Source organism: Aquarana catesbeiana, linkage group LG08, assembly GCF_042186555.1.
Source record: "Aquarana catesbeiana isolate 2022-GZ linkage group LG08, ASM4218655v1, whole genome shotgun sequence".
Classification (NCBI taxonomy): Eukaryota; Metazoa; Chordata; class Amphibia; order Anura; family Ranidae; genus Aquarana; species Aquarana catesbeiana.
The window spans coordinates 225,290,581-225,311,543 of NC_133331.1; the positions used below are offsets into that span (position 1 = coordinate 225,290,581).

Below are 20,963 nucleotides of genomic sequence, written 5' to 3' on the forward strand. Positions count from 1 at the left end.
TACCGTAGTTCGTCGCCATTCCACGAGTGCGTGCAATTATAAAGGGTGACATGTTTGGTATCTATTTACTCGGCGTAACATCATCTTTCACATTATACAAAAAAATTGGGGTAACTTTACTGTTTGGATTTTTTAAAATTCATGAAAGTGTCACTTTTCCAAAAATTTGCGTTTAAAACACCGCTGCACAAATACCGTGTGATAAAAAATATTGCAACAATCGCCATTTTATTCTCTAGATTCTCTGCTAAAAAAATATATATAATGTTTGGGGGTTCTAAGTAATTTTCTAGCAAAAAATACGGATTTTAACTTGTAAACACCAAATTTCAAAAATAGGCTTAGTCATGAAAGGGATAATACCAGTGAATTTCATTGGTATAAGCAACTATTTTTACTGAATAAAACTGGTTCATTCAGTGTCTTTTATTGTGATTAGCCAAAGCCAATCACATGGAACAGATGGGCTGAGATTGACCGTGTCTGTACCTTGTGATCACTGTGACCAATCACAGATAGCAACACAATTGTATGCAATGGATGGCATGAAAGGAAACCATCCATTGTTTAAAACTGTCATGTGATTTGCTGTGATTGGTCACCGAGATCCCATGGTATTGGCATTTGGCCAGTACAGTGATCAGTCATCAGCTGTGTCCAGTGGACACAGGTGGTGACAGATCATGCCTCTGCGCTGCCCCGCGAGTGGCACATTTTGGGACAACGTCATGTGACGTCCTCCTAGAGAAACCGTGCTCCCATACAGCTGTCATTGTACTATAGGCTGGGTGGGAAGGTGTTAACAAGAAGTGGGCCCCCAGAGCCAACCCCCCCATGTTGAATGAGTAATCGGTACATAGTACCCCTACTGATTCACAAAAAAAAGCTCAGTAATAGGGATGAGCTTCGTGTTCGAGTCAAACCCATGTTCGACTCGAACATCGTCTGTTCGCCCGTTCGCTGAATTGCGAATGATATGGGCCGTTCGTGACAAATTCGTGTGGCGCGCCACGGCCCATAATTCACTGCGGCATCGCAGTGCATTGCTGGCTGATGATTGGCCAAGCATGCACTATGACCCGCATGCTTGGCCAATCACAGCACCGTCTGAACAGAGAGCCGTAATTGGCTAAAGCCAAGGAGGCTTTGGCCAATTATGGCTCAGGGGATTTAGTACACGCCCCACACTATATAAGGCTGCCTGCACGGTGGCCCTGTGTAGTGTGTGTTCCGGCGTTCATAGATAGAGAGAGAGAGAGACAGACAGTGTCATTTGATTTGAGTTAGATAGATTAGGCAGAACAGTCAGTCAGTTAACTGCACTTACAGTGTATTGTGTATATATATGCATCCCAGGTGTTGCATATATATATATATATATATATATATATATATATATATATACACTATATTCAGTTTAGCTAGATCCGTTCCTGTTATCTTCTTACTGACAGGCAGGCTTGTCTTGTTACAGTATTCACAGCTACCTGAAGAAAATTGCTGGTGTTCTTTTGATCCTATTAGTACCACACTCAGGCAGATAGACTATTTACAGTTAGTGCAGTGCGTCCTGCTCACAGTGTTCAGCTAAAACTACAAGTTAGTGGGGTGCGTCCTGCTCACAGTGTTCAGCTAAACCTACAAGTTAGTGTGGTGCGTCCACCTCACAGTGTTCAGCTAAACCTACAAGTTAGTGTGGTGCGTCCTGCTCACAGTGTTCAGCTAAAACTAAAAGTTAGTGCGGTGCGTCCACCTCACAGTGTTCAGCTAAACCTAGAAGTTAGTGCGGTGCGTCCTGCTCACAGTGTTCAACTAAACCTACAAGTTAGTGTAGTGAGACCTCTGCACAGTGTTCATCTAAAGCTACAAGTTAGTGCAGTGCATCCTGCTCACAGTGTTCAGCTAAAACTACAAGTTAGTGTGGTGCGTCCACCTCACAGTGTTCAGCTAAACCTACAAGTTAGTGCGGTGCGTCCTACTCACAGTGTTCAGCTAAAACTACAAGTTAGTGCAGTGCGTCCTGCTCACAGTGTTCAGCTAAAACTACAAGTTAGTGCAGTGCGTCCTGCTCACAGTGTTCAGCTAAAACTACAAGTTAGTGTGGTGCGTCCACCTCACAGTATTCAGCTAAACCTAGAAGTTAGTGCGGTGCGTCCTGCTCACAGTGTTCAGCTAAAACTACAAGTTAGTGCGGTGCATCCACCTCACAGTGTTCAGCTAAACCTAGAAGTTAGTGTAGTGAGACCTCTGCACAGTGTTCATCTAAAGCTACAAGTTAGTGCAGTGCCTCATGCTCACAGTGTTCAGCTAAAACTACAAGTTAGTGTGGTGCGTCCACCTCACAGTGTTCAGCTAAACCTAGAAGTTAGTGCGGTGCGTCCTGCTCACAGTGTTCAGCTAAAACTACAAGTTAGTGTGGTGCGTCCTCCTCACAGTGTTCAGCTAAACCTACAAGTTAGTGCGGTGCGTCCTGCTCACAGTGTTCAGCTAAAACTACAAGTTAGTGCTGTGCGTCCTGCTCACAGTGTTCAGCTAAACCTACAAGTTAGTGTAGTGAGACCTCTGCACAGTGTTCATCTAAAGCTACAAGTTAGTGCAGTGCGTCCTGCTCACAGTGTTCAGCTAGATCCGTTCCTGTTATCTTCTTACTGACAGGCAGGCTTGTCTTGTTACAGTATTTACAGCTACCTGAAGAAAATTGCTGGTGTTCTTTTAATCCTATTAGTACCACAGTCAGGCAGCTAGACTATTTACAGTTAGTGCAGTGCGTCCTACTGCCAGCCTAAGGGCAGCACCTTGACTGCATCACACCCCAAAGCTCCACATGTGCAGGGCGCTGCAGTCTCTGCGCGTTATTCAAAAAGTTCTTTGGTGTGGGCCTTTTTTGAGACGAGTACATCAGATCGCACCGCTGCTATTTGCAACATATGTCTCAAGCGTATCTCGCGTGGCCAAAACATCTCCCGCTTGGGTACCACATGCTTGACCAGACATATGTTGACCTGCCATGCAGTTCGTTGGCAAGCGTATCTAAAAGACCCACACCAAAGAACAAAGAGGACCTCTCCTTGCTCCTCATCAGCTGAGATCTCCAATCCCACTATACCTTCAGTCCTCTCTGAGACCTGCACTGAGAGGAATGAAGGTGTAGAATTAGGTGTGTCACAGCCAAGTACTTGTGGGCAATCTGCTTTTGGTACACCGACGTCAGATTGTACCAGGCAAATTTCCCTGCCCCAGCTGCTGCACCACCGAAAGAAGTTTTCTCCCAGCCACCACATGCCCAGCAGTTGAATGCTAGCTTGGCAAAATTGCTAGCACTTCAACTGCTGTCTTTTCAGTTGGTAGAATCTGCCCCCTTCCGTGAGTTTGTGGAATGTGCAGTTCCTCAGTGGCAGGTACCCAAACGCCACTTTTTCTCACGGAAGGCGATTCCGGCTCTCTACCGGCATGTGGAAGGCAATGTCCATGCCTCGCTGGACAGGGCGGTCAGCGGTAAGGTGCATATTACCGCTGACTCATGGTCCAGCAGGCATGGACAGGGACGTTACCTAAATTTCACGGCGCATTGGGTGACTCTGCTGGAAGCTGGGAAGGATGCAGGACAAGGTGCAGTAGTGTTGGAGGTTGTTCAGCCACCACGCCTCCAAAATGCTAATGATTGTGACACACCTCTCTCCTCCACCCCAGTGTCATAAGTGCAGGTTGTCTTTTAAAAAAATAAATAAATTAGGGCAGTAGTTGATTGATCGTGATTAATTATTGACTTACAACAAGAGAAATTTGGGGGGATTTAGATTTTTGAATTAAAGACTTGTCAAATATTTGGGTGTTCTTATTTCTAGGCTACAACCTTTTTTCGTAATCCGTAAGGGGTAGTATGTGCCCCACACTCATTCACATTTGGTGGGGTACCTTATTATTAAAGGGGGCTTCCTGAAGCCCCCCACCTGCAGATCCCCAAAACCACTGGACAAGGGCTGAGGGCATGTGGCCTGGTACAGTTTAGGTGGGGCCACATGCTTGCCCCCCCTTTCCTGGCCAGCCAGGCTGCTTGCTTGGATTAAGGGTCTGGAGAGGATTTTCTGGGGGATCTCATTAATTTTTTTTTTTGGTTTGTGTGAGGTACTCCCTTAAAATCCATACCAGACTCAAAGGGTCTGGTATGCATTTTGTGGAAGACTCTATGCAATATTTTTCATTCTTGCTGTAGCATGTGGTACAGCAAAAATTGAATTTACAAAGGAAAAAAAACAAATTACATTGATTGCCAACTTATTTTAAATAAATAAAAGTAAAGCACACAAACCTCTGCAGAGGTCTTCAAAATACATAAAAGACTCCTTGGGGGGGGATCTGTGAAGCTGGCAATGACAGCTATTAAAGTTATTTGCTAAAAAATCGCTGCTCCCGAAAATGTTTGCATTGGTACATGTCTGTCCCCTATAGAAGTGCACACCCCCCCCCCCCCCCCATGCTGTTTTTTTAACACCCCTTGCATAATAGCACATAAAGTTTGATAAATCCCTCTCTAACTGAATCCGGGGTTGTTCGGCTCATCATTTTTTCTTAAGATACAGTACTAGCCTAGGGCATTTGTTTACTAAAGAGAGTTTAAGTTATTTATTGTCATAAACTCTATTAAGTTCAATGAAGGGGTTAATATAGGGCACCGTGATAGTAAACATGTAGTGTTGGATTCTAACATGGAGGGGTTAAATTAGCCCCTTGATGCAAATAGTACCTAGTATGCATAGAAGGTAATGTGTGTGTGTGTGTATGTGTGTGCAAAAAGCTATAGCATATGGCAACTGAGTAGGTAAACAAATGGTTACTAGAATACTGGAGGGTATATATTGCATTGTAAGATGGCACTGCTCCTGATGATGTTGTAACAATGAAATGCGTTGGGTGTAGTTTCTTACATCACTACGTTCCTTCCAGTTTCCTAATTTCCTGGTCCGTGGCACGCAAGAATGTCCCAGACATATGTTAAAGCTAGTATATTACAGGCACAACTTCTTTGTAAGTGTATTTTAATATCTTTTAACTTAATAAAAAACAATATAACCCTATTTGTGGCTCCCTCTCTGGTTTGTTCCATATGACACGGTGTGGAGGAAGAGAGGAGTGAGAACAGATAAGGAGCCTGGAGGGAACCCGAGGAGTGAAGGCGGATGCTGACTGGAGCAGAAATAGGAGTCATTTATAAAGTAAAGATAGACCCACTTATTGCAGTAAGGCAGTGGTTCTCAACTCCAGTCCTTGGGACCCACCAACAGGCCAGATTTTAAGTATTACCTTGGGGAGTTGCAGACTAGAATACTGCAATCACTGAGCAGCAAGTGATATCACCTGTGATGTATTTCAGCTATCTTACAAACCTGGCATGTTGGTGGGTCCTGAGGACTGGAGTTGAGAACCACTGCAGTAAGGGTTAATGGAATACTGGTGAGTGCAGTCCTAAAAAAGTCCTAAAAAAGGGGAGCACATGTGAGCACGAGCACATGAGTGTGGAAATACAGTATCACCTCATTGTTGAGCATGTCCACATGGACTTTTTCACAAGAGACTGTTAATGAATCTCTTTGGCATTTCTTCATTTGGATTGTTATATTATTGTAACTAGGAGGTAGGTGTATTAAAGTACTGAAGATTTCCTTTGCATATAGCAAGTTACTATTTTGCTAATGGTTGAACAGCACAAGCATTTTCTGAAATTGGCTGTAAAGGACATGCACTTTATGGTCTTGAGAAAGTGGAAGGTGTATTATAGTATGAGTTAAGAAATAATTTTTTCCTTAGTCAGATAGTTCTTAATTGTTTTTGGTTTTGTGTTTTACAAATTTTAAGGATTGGATATTTTTATGTGCACAAAAGTGTGGCTCACAGTAGCAATAATGTGAAGGAGGGAAGTGTTCTGTAGCGCTACACCTAAATAGAAGTTTTGTATGTGTTTATATTCCCAACAACCTTTGGTTCCCCATGATATGGCCTGTTTGTGCATGCACAGAAATGTGTGTCAGGACCCGGAGCTCTGTGGTATATCTGTGCAAGTGCAGAAACCAAGAGGCGAGCAGGGGTTACTATAGATTTGGGTGTTATATATATATATATATATATATATATATATATATATATATATATATATATATATAAATACAATAACACTTATAGGTGTCTCAGAAGTAGTTATTTCTTCTTTTTTGTGGTTTTTATTTGTGGCTTTTTTTAATTTATTTTGTTTTTATGGAAGGCAATAAATTAGATTGTCTTTATTCATAAATATTGTTAAATTGATTTATTTACCTTAGGTCATCCCCTTGTTTGGGGCAAAAGGTTTGTTTTTGTACATATAGGTTGTTTGAAAACAGTATCTCTATGCTATTCATTAGGCAACAATGTTTTTTTTTTTTTTTTTGCAACCTACCTTTCTAGATGTGTTTTTTTGTTATATGGTTATCAACACAAATAAAGAAAAATATCTTGCATGTGCTTTTTTATTTGGTATATTTAATGTAAGAAAGAATTCCAAAGCAAAGTTGTATTTGGTTCTTTGATGTAAAAATAAGGCATGTCCAAATTTGTATGTCTATTCATGTATGCTTTTGCAAAAATAATATTTTTGCATTACTTTTTTTGTGAATTTTTTTTTTCCTTTATTCCAATGGTAAATAATGATTGGGTGTGTAGAGTTTTGGCATTGTTTATTGTCCTTTTGATAGTTGTAAATTTCAGGTACTTGTAGCTATTTTGTGTAAAAATCGTTGACTTATGCCAGGTTTACACTGGGGCGACTTGTCAGGCAACTTTGTCGCCTGACAAGTGGTGCTCGGTTCAATGCAATAGAACCATTCTAATAAAAACGACTCAAGTCGCTCCAACTTAGAAAAAGGTTCCTGCACTACTTGGGGGCGACTTCAGAGGGGCTTGTTTTGACTTCTATTAAAGAAGACGTTAGCAAGCTGCTCTGAAATTGCGCTGTGCGGGGCGGCTTCAAAATCGGGTGACTTTGAAGCTGCCCCAGTGTGAACCGAGCCTCAGGGCTCATTCAGATGGGTGCTGACATCCATCCTGCATGCTAAGCCATTGTCTTCTGCGTCTGTATCCACCTTGGAGCTGCGGGCAGACAGCCTATAGAGAGAGGTATATACACATGCAGTGGCTGCACAGACACAGTGGCATGTCAAAATGTGACATCCCTGCAGGATCAGGTGCATAGATCCAAACACACATTAGGGTTGATTTACTATAAACTGGACAGTGCAAGATCTGCTGCAACTCTGCATGGAAACCAATCAGCTTCCAGGTTTTTATTTTGTCAAAGCTTAATTGAACAAGCTTAAGTTAGAAGCTGATTTGCTACCATGCACAGCTGTACTAGATTTTTCACTTTCCAGTTTTATTAAATCAACCCCATTGTCTGCATTCAAATCCGTGCTCCCGCTCCTGCATGCATGTCAAATGCAGCTGTGTCAATGTAACTGCTGCTTCCACTTACATAGGCTGCCTGCACGCAGCTCTAAGGTGGTTGCAAATGCAGAAGACAGCTGCTCAGAGCGCAGGATGGGTGTCAGTGACCTTCTGATTATATATATTTTTTTTCTGTAGCTGTCTTCTCAAGCACAAACATTATTTATTTATCATATAGTATATTCTATCAATTTTCAGAAGGATTAAAAAAAATTCTATGGTGTTTCTATTACTCATATTGTTATGGTAGAGAAATAATTGTTATTTTTTTCCAGGGAAGGAATGTCATTCTCAAACATGTGTATTACTTGCTTTTCTTATTTATGATTATTGATCATTTCTGATTATTATTATTTATTCAATCCTAACATTTACAGATGTTTAAACTTCTAGCAAATTAGATGATATTGCATGTACAAAGGTTAAAATTAGATTTGTAGTTCCACATGTCTTTGAGTTGCGTAACAAAAGAACAATTGATATTCATGGTTAATTAAGCATGCAATGACTGGTATTGTCAGGCAGAGAACAACACCAATAGCTTCTAAGGTGGTTTAGGCTTCTGGTGAGCTAAAAAGTATCAGGCATGGTGAGTGGAGTCTATAGCTCTTTCCATGTTACTTTCTCAGTATTAGGGATGAGCCGAACACCCCCCTGTTCGGTTCGCACCAGAACATGCGAACAGGAAAAAAGTTTGTTCGAACATGCGAACACCGTTAAAGTCTATGGGACACGAACATGAATAATCAAAAGTGCTAATTTTAAAGGCTTATATGAAAGTTATTGTCATAAAAAGTGTTTGGGGACCTGGGTCCTGCCCCAGGGGACATGGATCAATGCAAAAAAAAGTTTTAAAAACGGCCGTTTTTTCAGGAGCAGTGATTTTAATAATGCTTAAAGTCAAACAATAAAAGTGTAATATCCCTTTAAATTTCGTAGCTGGGGGGTGTCTATAGTATGCCTGTAAAGGGGCGCATGTTTCCTGTGTTTAGAACAGTCTGACAGCAAAATGACATTTTGAAGGAAAAAACTAATTTAAAACTACTCGCGGCTATTGCATTGCCGACAATACACATAGAAGTTCATTGATAAAAACGGCATGGGAATTCCCCAAAGGGGAACCCCGAACCAAAATTAAAAAAAAAAAAAGACGTGGGAGTCCTCCTAAATGCCATACCAGGCCCTTCAGGTCTGGTATGGATATTAAGGGGAACCCCGGCCAAAATTTAAAAAAAAAATGACGTGGGGTTCCCCCTAAATTCCATACCAGACCCTTCAGGTCTGGTATGGATTTTAAGGGGAACCCCGCGCCAAAAAAAAAAAAAAACGGCGTGGGGTCCCCCCAAAAATCCATACCAGACCCTTATCCGAGCACGCAACCTGGCAGGCCGCAGGAAAAGAGGGGGGGACGAGAGTGCGGCCCCCCCTCCCTCCTGAACCGTACCAGGCCACATGCCCTCAACATTGGGAGGGTGCTTTGGGGTAGCCCCCCAAAACACCTTGTCCCCATGTTGATGAGGACAAGGGCCTCATCCCCACAACCCTGGCCGGTGGTTGTGGGGGTCTGCGGGCGGGGGGCTTATCGGAATCTGGAAGCCCCCTTTAACAAGGTGACCCCCAGATCCCGGCCCCCCCCCTGTGTGAAATGGTAAGGGGGTACATAAGTACCCCTACCATTTCACGAAGAAAGTGTCAAAAATGTTAAAAATGACAAGAGACAGTTTTTGACAATTCCTTTATTTAAATGCTTCTTCTTTCTTCTATCTTCCTTCATCTTCTGGTTCTTCTGGTTCTTCTGGCTCTTCTGGTTCTTCCTCCGGCGTTCTCGTCCAGCATCTCCTCCGCGGCGTCTTCTGTCTTCTTCTCCTCGGGCCGCTCCGCACCCATGGCATGGGGGGGAGGCTCCCGCTCTTCTCTTCTTCTTTTCTTCTCTTCTTCTCTTCTTCATTTTCTTCTCCGGGCCGCTCCGCAATCCATGCTGGCATGGAGGGAGGCTCCTGCTGTGTGATGGCGCTCCTCCTCCGACAGTTCTTAAATAACGGGGGGGGCGGGGCCACCCGGTGACCCCGCCCCCCTCTGACGCACGGTGACTTGACGGGACTTCCCTGTGGCATTCCCCGTGACGTCACAGGGAAGTCCCGTCAAGTCACCGTGCGTCAGAGGGGGGCGGGGTCACCGGGTGGCCCCGCCCCCCCGTTATTTAAGAACTGTCGGAGGAGGAGCGCCATCACACAGCAGGAGCCTCCCTCCATGCCAGCATGGATTGCGGAGCGGCCCGGAGAAGAAAATGAAGAAGAGAAGAAGAGAAGAAAAGAAGAAGAGAAGAGCGGGAGCCTCCCCCCCATGCCATGGGTGCGGAGCGGCCCGAGGAGAAGAAGACAGAAGACGCCGCGGAGGAGATGCTGGACGAGAACGCCGGAGGAAGAACCATTTGATGGGAACAGTGGCGCCATTTGATAGCACAGTGGCAGCAATTGATGGGCACAGTGGCTGCGTTTGATGGGCACAGTGGCTGCATTTGATGGGCACAGTGATTGCATTTGATGGGCACAGTGGCTGCGTTTGATGGGCACAGTGGTGGCAATTGATGGTCACAGTGGCCACGTTTGATGGCACAGTGGTGACAATTGATGGGCACAGTGGCTGTGTTTGATGTGCACACTGGTGCATTTGATGGGCACAGTGGTGTGTTTGATGGGCACAGTGGCTGCATTTGATGGGCACAGTGGCTGCATTTGATGGCACAGTGGCTGCGTTTTATGGGCAAAGTGGCTGCGTTTTATGGGCATGGTGACTGCGTTTGATGGGCACAGTGGTGGCAATTGATGGTCACAGTGGCCACATTTGGCACAGCGGTGACAATTGATGGGCACAGTGGCTGCGTTTGATGGGCACAATGGCTATGTTTGATGTGCACAGTGGTGCGTTTGATGGGCACAGTGGCTGCGTTTGATGGGCACATTGGTGGCAATTGATGGTCACAGTGGCCGCGTTTGGCACAGTGGTGACAATTGATAGGCACAGTGGCTGCGTTTGATGGGCACAGTAGCTGCGTTTGATGGGCACAGTGGCTGCATTTGATGGCACAGTGGTGGCAATTGATGGGCACAGTGGCTGCGTTTGATGGCACAGTGGTGACAATTGATGGGCATAGTGGTGTGTTTGATGTGCACAGTGGCAGCTATTGATGGGCACAGTGGCTGCGTTTTGGGGCACAGTGGCTGCGTTTTGGGGCACAGTGGCTGCGTTTGGGGGCAGAGTGGCTGCATTTGAGGGCACAGTAGCTGCGTTTGGGGGCAGAGTGGCTGCGTTTGGGGGCAGAGTGACTGCGTTTGGGGGCACATTGGCTGCGTTTGGGCACAGTGGATGCTTTTGGGGGCACAGTGGATGCATTTGGGAGCACAGTGGCAGGGTTTGATGGGCACAGTAGCTGCGTTTGGGGGCACAGTAGCTGCGTTTGGGGGCACAGTGGCTGCATTTGGGGGCAGAGTGGCTGCATTTGGGGGCACATTGGCAGGGTTTTATGGGCACAGTGGCTGCGTTTGATGGGCACAGTGGCTGCATTTGATGGCACAGTGGTGGCAATTGATGGGCACAGTGGCTGCGTTTGATGGCACAGTGGTGACAATTGATGGGCATAGTGGTGCGTTTGATGTGCACAGTGGCAGCTATTGATGGGCACAGTGGCTGTGTTTGGGGGCACAGTGGCTGCGTTTTGGGGCACAATGGCTGCATTTGGGGGCACAGTGGATGTGTTTGGGAGCACAGTGGCAGGGTTTGATGGGCACAGTAGCTGCGTTTGGGGGCACAGTGGATGCGTTTGGGGGCACAGTGGATGCATTTGGGGGCACAGTGGATGCATTTGGGGGCACAGTGGCTGCGTTTGGGGGCACAGTGGCTGCGTTTTGGGGACAGAGTGGCTGTGTTTGGGGGCACATTGGCAGGGTTTTATGGGCACTGTGGCTGTGTTTGGGGGCAGAGTGGCTGCATTTGGGGGCACATTGGCAGGGTTTTATGGGCACAGTGGCTGCGTTTGATGGGCACAATGGCTGCATTTGATGGCACAGTGGTGGCAATTGATGGGCACAGTGGCTGCGTTTGATGGCACAGTGGTGACAATTGATGGGCATAGTGGTGCGTTTAATGTGCACAGTGGCAGCTATTGATGGGCACAGTGGCTGTGTTTGGGGGCACAGTGGCTGCGTTTTGGGGCACAGTGGCTACATTTGGGGGCACAGTGGATGTGTTTGGGAGCACAGTGGCAGGGTTTGATGGGCACAGTAGCTGCGTTTGGGGGCACAGTGGCTGCGTTTGGGGGCACAGTGGCTGCGCTTGGGGGCACAGTGGCTGCATTTGGGGGCAGAGTGGCTGCGTTTGGGGGCACATTGGCAGGGTTTTATGGGCACAGTAGCTGCATTTGGAGGCACAGTGGCTGCGTATGGGGGCAAAGTGGCTGCATTTGGGAGCAGAGTGGCTGCATTTGGGGGCACAGTGGCTGCGTTTGGGGGCAGATTGGCTGCATTTGGGGGAACAGTAGCTGCATTTGGGGGCAGAATGGCTGCGTTTGGGGGCAGAGTGGATGCGTTTGGGGGCACAGTGGATGCATTTGGGGGCACATTGGCAGGGTTTGATGGGCACAGTAGCTGCGTTTGGGGGCACAGTAGCTGCGTTTGGGGGCACAGTGGCTGCGTTTGGGGGCACAGTGGCTGCATTTGGGGGCAGAGTGGCTGCGTTTGGGGACACAGTGGCTACGTTTGGGGGCAGAGTGGCTGCATTTGGGGCACAGTAGCTGCGTTTGGGGGCAGAGTGGCTGCCTTTGGGGGCAGAGTGGCTGCATTTGGGGGCACATTGGCTGCGTTTGATGGGCACAGTGGATGCGTTTGGGGGCACAGTGGATGCATTTGGGGGCACATTGGCAGGGTTTGATGGGCACAGTAGCTGCGTTTGGGGGCACAGTGGCTGCATTATTAAAGCTGCCTGGGTTACAGTTTACAGGTTTTTAAATCAATTACCTGAGGGTTCCCGCCGTCGTCGTCCTCCTCTCTCTCGCTCCTCCTCCTCCTCTACCTCCTCCTCTGGTAACCAGAGAGACACGTCCCGACTCCCCGAGCTGGACTGCAGAGGTGGGTAGGCAGAGCATTAGGCTCCACCTTCATCAGTCAAGCTGATAGAGTCAGTCATGGTCCATTTTATGGGGGCAGCAGTCGCTCCTTCCCTCGGCCAAAGTACGTGCCCATACTGTGCCAGTACTGATGAGTGAGTGCACAATATATAACAAGGCAAGCTGGCCGCGGGAGGCTGTATCAGAGCGGGAGCTGGCTGCGGGAGGCTGAATCTGTTCGGGGCGTGGGGAGGACGGGTTGGGGGGGTTTGCACGGGGGCGGCAAAAAAGCCGCCACCCCCCCGCAAAGTGCCGCCCTAGGCCTAGGCCTTGTCGGCCTAGGCCAAGACACAGCACTGCTGCTGAGTGTCATTGTGTTTTCCTGACAATTTAAATGGCCTTTGCAACCTTGACACTCCCTGCCATCTGCTTCCTCCAAGGCACCACATTTCCATTTAAATAATAGAGATTGATTAACAGTGTTGTTATTACATCATTGACCTCCTCAGAAAGAGATTGCAAATAATTCCTTTTTGAGGATGATTGGACAATAAGACTACATATTGCGTCCCATGCCAAAGTGCAGATCATTTTAATGAGTATGATTATTTGTATATATATATATATATATATATATATATATATATATATATATATATATATATATATATATATATATATATATATATTGTTGTTTATACCACACATCTTGTGAACATGTTTATGGTTTTATTTCTCACCTTCAGTTTCAGTTTAACAAAACCATATGTCTGCCTATTTTAATTAAGGCAACATTGCTGTCTTAAAAACTGATTTTACATCTTGTGGCACTACTTCAAAGCAAGTTAAAATCTAGTGGAGAAATGATCCATAACAAGCATGTACAGCATCATTTTTGGTGACCTGAGAAAAGTAATGCAACAGCTTGACATTGATATCAAAATTTATTTCAGTAGCACATATATTACACATAGACAAACACAAAAGATGATATAGTTGATCTGTATACAAAACACATAAATAAAAGGATGTCAGGGCATTCAAAATTAACCTTCCGTACAAGTATATATATTGTATAGTTTACATCAAAACGTGTATTTTTTTGTTAATAAAATAATGAACATGGATTACACTGATGAGTAATGGGCTTAAAAAGTATAGACTATATCATTTCTATTGACTTGGCCTAAAGTTATATATATATAATATACTGTACCCAGAAAGTATCAGATATCCAGAACACTAATCAGTGCACAAACCAATGATTGCTGTGTAAATTGTTTCTTCTTAACCACTACAAAGTATAGTAACACGTTTCATGCTGTATAGCACTTGATCATAGATTAATTACTACATTGTGAGAAACACATCAGTAGTCCTGAGTTATGTTGTGCTTTGCTGTATGTATGTGTAGCAATGACCAGTGTGTGCTCTTTGTGTTCTGGATATATCACACTGGTGGCGATGAGCCAGTGAGGCACCTGGATAAACTTCAGCGGTTTGACATGTATTGTCGTCAAACTATCTTTGTAGTGGAATTACTTTTGACAAAGCTAGCATATCAGGATGAGGATCCTTATTTTGAAAAAGAGACCATTTTTTTCAGCTGATTCTATTGAGCCTTGAAAACTTACAGTCACATGGTTGAAAATAGAGAACCTTATCTTCTACTAAAGCTTTGTGAATTGATTGCATTAGATGTAAAAATGTCACATAGCCTGGTTGAAAAATGACACAAGTCTATCCAGTTCAACCTACAATGTGGCTCTGTCAATGTTTGCAGTTCTTAATCCATATACAGTTTGCCTATGGACCCTATTTATAAAAATAATGTATGTGGAAAATTGCACACCATCCTATTTAATTCCTTCTTGCCCTTCTATCATACATCACTTAGGGAGCATGCATGGGCATTCATTTTCTTTACTGAAAAGTATTTAGAAATGCTGAAGGTTTTTTTACCTTCATGCATTCTATGAATGAAGGTAAAAAAAATCTTCTCTGTGTAGCAGCCTGAGCCCCCCCCTAATACTTACTTGAGCCTGATCTTCCTCCAGTGATGTGCACAAGAGCCTTGGCTCCCTGGGGACTCTCCCTCCTCATTGGCTAAGTGGGCAGTGGGAGCCATTGGCTGCCACTGCTGTCAATCACAGCCAATAAAGAGAGAAAGGGGACAGGGTCGAGCTGCGGCTCTGTGAATGGACATGCAGAGCCATGGCTCGGGCGTGAGCATGCTCAGGTGCCCCCAATGCAAGCTGCAGCTCTTGCTGGAGGGAGGTGCCAGAAGCGACGGCGGGGGACCTGAGAAGAGGAGGATTGAGCTGTTTTTTGCAAAAACACTGCACAGAGCAGGTAAGTATGATAGGTTTGCTATTTTTATTTGACTTTAATATCACTTTAACCAATTAAGGACTGGGCCTATTTTTCAGACTCTATGTTTACAAGTTATAACAATTTTTTTTTTGCTAGAAAATTACTTAGCACCCTCAAACATTAAATTGTTTTTTTCTAACACCCTAGAGAATAAAATGGCGGTCGTTGCAATACTTTATGTCACGCCGTATTTGCTCAGCGGTCTTACAAGCATGCTTTTCTTGGGGAAAAACAGTAAAGTTAGCCCAATTTTTTTTATATTGTGAAAGATAATGTTACGCCGAGTAAATTGATACCCAACATGTCACGCTTCAAAATTGCTCATGGAATGGCTACAAACTTTTACCCTTAAAAATCTCCATAGATGATGTTTAAAAATTTCTACAGGTTACCAGTTTTGCGTTACAGAGGAGGTCTAGTGCAAGAATTATTGCCCTCACTCTAACGATCGTGGTGATACCTCGCATGCGTGGTTTGAACACTGTTTTCATATACAGGCGCGACTTAAGTATGCGTTCGTTTCTAGGTGCAAGCTCGGCGGGACGGGGCGCGTTTTTAATTTTTTTTTATTATTATTATTTATTTTACTTTGTGTTTTTTATTTTGACACTATCCTTTAAAGAAAAAAAAAATTCGGGTCACTTTTATTCCTATTACAAAGAATGTAAACATCCCTTGTAATAGAAAAAAAGCATGACAGGACCTCTTAAATATGAGATCTGGGATCAAAAAGACCTCAGATCTCATACTTACACTAAAATCCAATAAAAAAATATAATTTGAAAAAAAAAAAATAAACATTTCTCCTTTAAGAGCATTGGGCGGAAGTGACGTCGCTTCCGCCAGTCAATGCTATGACAGTTCACATGAGCAGTGGAGACCCCCGAAGCGTGGCGGGAGGGGGGTCTCTCTCCAGCCCCCAATAAAAGTGATCTTGCGATGAATCCGCCATAGAGACCACTTTTATTTGAAAGTGGACCACCTGCTGAAGAAGAGGATACCAGGGTTATGGCAGCTAGCTGCTGCCATAACGATACCCCTCTTCAAAGAGCCGACGTATAACAATGGTGGGCGGTCCGTAAGTGGTTAAAGTGGGGGCCATCTTCCCCTCACTTGGCTCCAGACTGTTCACATGAGAGGATGCGGTCGTATCCACCGCTACCGATGGGTCCGGTAAGCGATGGAGACCCCCGAAGCGTGGCGGGAGGGGGTCCCTCTCCAGCCCCCAATAAAAGTGATCTTGCGATGAATCCGCCATAGAGACCACTTTCATCTGAAAGCGGACCACCGCTGCCATAACGATACCCCTCTTCAAAGAGCTGACGTATAACAATGGTGGGCGGTCCGTAAGTGGTTAAAGAGCCATTATCCTGTTGCCCATTTAGAGCAATACCCCCCCAGCAAGTAAAACCTTTAAGCTTAAACTGTCTCATCATCTTACTTGAACATTTCCATCATGCATTTGACAAGGAGCCAAAAATGCTAAATATAGAATTGTCAGAGGACATGTCCTGTCAGCTGATACAACCAATGATAGTCTGAGAAAGAAACAGGGAGCTCTCAAACTGCTCCATAGATACAGCTGGATACTATCGTGTATTTCTTGAGGTCACTTACCTGGAACAAAGTTACTTTTGAACCAGCGTATATCTAGACTTAAACCTGGCAATTTATAAAACGAGTTTTTATACCCCAAATTCTGGCACATGGTGAATGAATTTATTTTTTTATGCTCATTGTGTCTGTATACAAACTGAGCATACACACTTCAACTTGAAAATGTCCTGTAATAGCCATCAACAAAAGAATTCATTTGGCTGTTCATCAGTTTTTGGAATGGCCTCAGAGTCTACACTTGATCGTGCAGAGAGCAGTCTATTTGATTCATCTGGATTATGTCTAGTCAGGTATTCTCCTTCAGCTGTCTTTGCTTTATTACTGGTAGAAAGACTCTCAAATGTCACATAGGAATCCTGAAGGTCTTTAGATTTTCGGACCAATCCCTTTTTGCACCGTCGTTTCAAAGCTCCACAGCAGACCACCAGTGTTAGCGGGACAGCGATAACACAGGCCACACTAATCACCACAACATTTATCAGTTTCTGTGTGCCACCAGCACTTACAGCCTCATCAGTAGAAAAGATAACGCATTGTTCCTTCTTGGGGACCAGTCCTTTCACACTAACACATGCAATATATTTTGTTTGTGGTATCAGACCATCTATTGTGATTTTGGTTTTGCCAGGCTCCACATTTATTCTCCGCATATCCCTCTCCCCAAATATTGCATATAAAACACTAAATACGGTCACATTTTTGGCAAGTGGAGCTTTCCATGCGAGGGACACACTGTGGTCAGTATCGCCAATAACTTTAACACCTCTTACCAATCGTTCAGTCTCTGGTTGCTTCGTGGGAGAACTCAGTAAAATGTTGCCAGAATCCTTGGTGTCTGGTCTTATGACTGAATTAGGATTTATATTCTGCACATTGCTGTCTTGAATTTGGGGACCACTAAATTTGAAATGCTGCATTCCGTTGTTCCCTTCTGCAGATAAATATTTGCCTGCAAAAGCAAAGATAAGATAAACTGTAGCATTGTCAATAGCTAAAAGGGAAATATTAAGGGTTACACTGCACAGGAAAAGGTTCAATCAATAATGAGATTAAGCTCTTGTTGAAAAAGTGCTGGTTATAACACAATAAAAATGGAATGCATATGATGTGCATGTCAGAGTGCTAATACTTAATGTTTAATTTTGGCCTAGAATACAAACTAGGTTACCTAAGTTTGGCATATTCTTGATTTAGTAAGTAGCAATTTAAGGCTGGGTTCACACTAATTCGGTGCGAATTCCAGCTCCGGTTTCTCTGCGAAGAGAAATAGCAGCTGTTCAGTGGTTCCTCTCCACTGTAGCTGCGGATCAGCTGACCTGGGAGAGGGGGTAGGTGTAGTGAGAAGGGGGAGAGATTTTGTGGTCAGAACTGAACGCATCTGCCAATATGTTCCCATAGAAGATTATGTGCCTGCAATTCGCACATACATGATTTTTTGACAATGCGGAGTGCGAATGCAACGCACATATGTGAACCAGATTCATTTAAAATTAATAGATTTTAAATATGTTCTGCGAATTGGATGTGGTGTAAGCCGCATCCAATTCGCATAGGTGTGAACTGATCCTCAAGAGAGATCAGCAATGACAGTCTTCATAAACTGTACTGTTTTTTTTTAACAACCACTGCAGCCACAATAAACACAGGGTGGGGAATTATTTTGAAGCATGGACCTCCATGTTTTCCTCTAAAAGCATACAGGAAAATCTTGTAAATCTAATTCTGGGTTTTATACATTCTATTACCATTTCTATTATTCACAGTTGTGGACACTGGATGAACTACATATTCATCAAAGTAGAAAAGATGTGTGTAGTACATCCTGTCCTTCTGCCCCTATGCCACCTCAAATTTGTCTACATATACAGCAGCTGGAATAGCTGCTTTGGTGGTTCAGCCCCCTCCACAGCCCAGCGCTCCAGTGAGCAGTGGGGTAGAGCAGAGAGCGGTGACTGACAGTCGCCAGCTCTCTGCTCACGGAGCTCTGAATACCGAGCGATCAGTGGTGTTTGATCACTTGGTTCTCAGCCTTAGAGCCTGTTTACAGTGCAGACTATATAATACAGTGCATTGAAGTGGTTAAGGGGGAACCCTATGACAGAATTAAGAAAAAACGGCATGCCCCCCCCAGGAATCAATACCAGGACCCCAAAGCACCCTCCCCATGTTGAGGGCATGTGGCCTGGTATGGTTCAGGAGGGGGGGCACTCACTCGCCCCCCTATCCTGTCCTCCAGGCTGCATGCTCGGATAAGGGTCAATTTTTAATAAAATAATAATAATATCCATACAGCATTATTAAAATCACTGCTCCTGAAAAAACTGTAATTTTAAAACCTTTTTTTTTGCATTGATACAGAGGTCCCCTACTGCAGTACCTGGGTCCCCGTACACTTTTTATGGCAATAACTTGCATATAAGCCTTTAAAATTAGCACTTTTGATTTTTCTGTTCGTGTCCCATAGACATTATTAGAGTTTGCATGTTCGCTCAAACTTTTCGCCTGTTTAATTGCCTGTTTTTTGCATGTTCTGGTGCGAACCGAATCGGGGGGGGGTGTTCGGCTAATCCCTAGTTGACACTGATCCTGTCTTCCATGTGACATGTCCAAGAGAGAAGAACTGACATCAAGTGTACAGGAGGAAACTTTAGAATCATTGCCAATTATTTCACAGACCACTGCAGGCAAGATCAGGCTCCATACTGCATGATCACTTTTCGGGTGCTGGCTCAACTTGTCTCCACTGAAACAATCAGTTGTACCAGCAACAGAAATGCCACTCACCAAGATGCTAAAAATATTTTGCCTTCAATAAAATAGCCAACTGGAACAGGTTCTTCACAAGGTTCTTCTTGTTGTATTGCTTCCTTTGTGTGAAATACCTGGTGTTCCTGCCAGTCCCTCTGCTTTCCTATTATAAACTGACTACACTAGACATGAGAGCACGGCAAAGGTGAACTGCGGCCCCAGTCTCAAGTCTTTTGCAGACTCTAACAGGTTTTCTTTTAAGATTGCCCTGTATTTGGCTCCATCCATCTTCCCATTAACTGTGACCAGCTTCCCTGTCCCTGCTGAAGAAAATCATCCCCACAACATGATGCTGCCACCACCATGTTTCACAGTGGGGACGGTGTGTTCAGAGTGATGTGCAGTGTTAGTTTCCACCACACATAACGTTTTGATTTTAGGCCAATGTTCAATTTTGGTCTCATCTGACCAGTGCACCTTCTTCCACATGTTTGTTGTGTCACCCACATAGCTTTTCACAAACTGCAAAATGGACTTCTTATGGCTTTCTTTCAACTATGGCTTTTTTTGCCACTCTTTCATAAAGGTCAAATTTGTGGGGTGCAAAACTAATTGTCCTGTGGACAGATTCTCCCACCTGAGCTGTAGATCTCTGCAGCTCCTCCAGTGTTACCGTGGGCCTCTTGGCTGCTTTTCTGATTAATGCTCTCCTTGCCTGGCCTGTCAGCTTAGGTGGACGACCAATGTCTTGGTAGGTTTGCAGTTGTGCCATACTCTTTCCATTTTCGAATGATGGATTGAACAGTGCTCCATGAGATGTTCAAAGCTTGGGAATTTTTTTTTATAACCTAACCCTACATTAAACTTTTCCACAACTTTATCGCTGACCTGTCTGATGTGTTCCTTGTCCTTCATGATGCTGTTTGTTCCCTAAGGTTCTCCAACAAACCTCTGAGGACTTCACAGAACAGCTGTATTTATACTGAGATTAAATTACACAAAGGTGGACTCTTTTTACTAATTAGTTGACTTCTGAAAGCAATTGGTTCCACTAGATTTTAGTTAGGGGTATCAGAGTAAAGGGGGCTGAATACAAATGCGCACCACACTTTTCAGATATTTATTTGTAAAACATTTTGAAAACCATTTATGATTTTTCCTTTACTTCACAAGTATGTTCCACTTTGTGTTGGTCTATCACATAAAATCCCAATAAAATACATTTACATTTTTGGCTGTAACATGACAAAATGTGGAAAAGGGGTATGAATACTTTTTCAAGGCACTGTGTAATAGTGCAAACCGAGATTTGTTTTTAATAACAATATTATCTTTACAACATGAAGTGACCTTAACTTGGGTAATGATACAGACTTTAATTCTAGCCAAGAAGCCCAATGTTAACATAACCTGCTCAATATATAAAACTTGATTGTCATTTACCGCTGTCATTTGGCTCATCAGTTGTGTTGGAGTCAGTGACAAAAACTGAAATAAATGCCTCTGTCATTCCAAGAATGTTTTTAGCCTTGCAGATATATTCTCCAGAATCTTTGTAAGCGACAGTGGGCAAATTTAACATGGACCAACTCATTCCATCACTAGATATTTCCTGGTGAACTGCAAATTTAAAAATAAATAAATAAACAAA

At 44.2% G+C, this 20,963-nt stretch overlaps 1 protein-coding gene across 1 annotated transcript in view; it reads right to left on the minus strand.

The window, feature by feature from the left end:
- Nucleotides 1–13,533: 13,533 nt before the first annotated feature.
- LRIT1 (leucine rich repeat, Ig-like and transmembrane domains 1) overlaps nt 13,534–20,963 on the minus strand; it is a 97,753-nt gene continuing 90,323 nt past the window's right edge. Inside the window, exons 4-5 of the mRNA XM_073596899.1 lie at nt 20,756–20,932; nt 13,534–17,513 (exon numbers count right to left, since the gene is read on the minus strand). Of these exons, the coding sequence (XP_073453000.1) occupies nt 16,744–17,513; nt 20,756–20,932 (947 nt within the window). The 3' untranslated portion in view covers nt 13,534–16,743. The remainder of the gene's footprint in view (nt 17,514–20,755; nt 20,933–20,963) is intronic.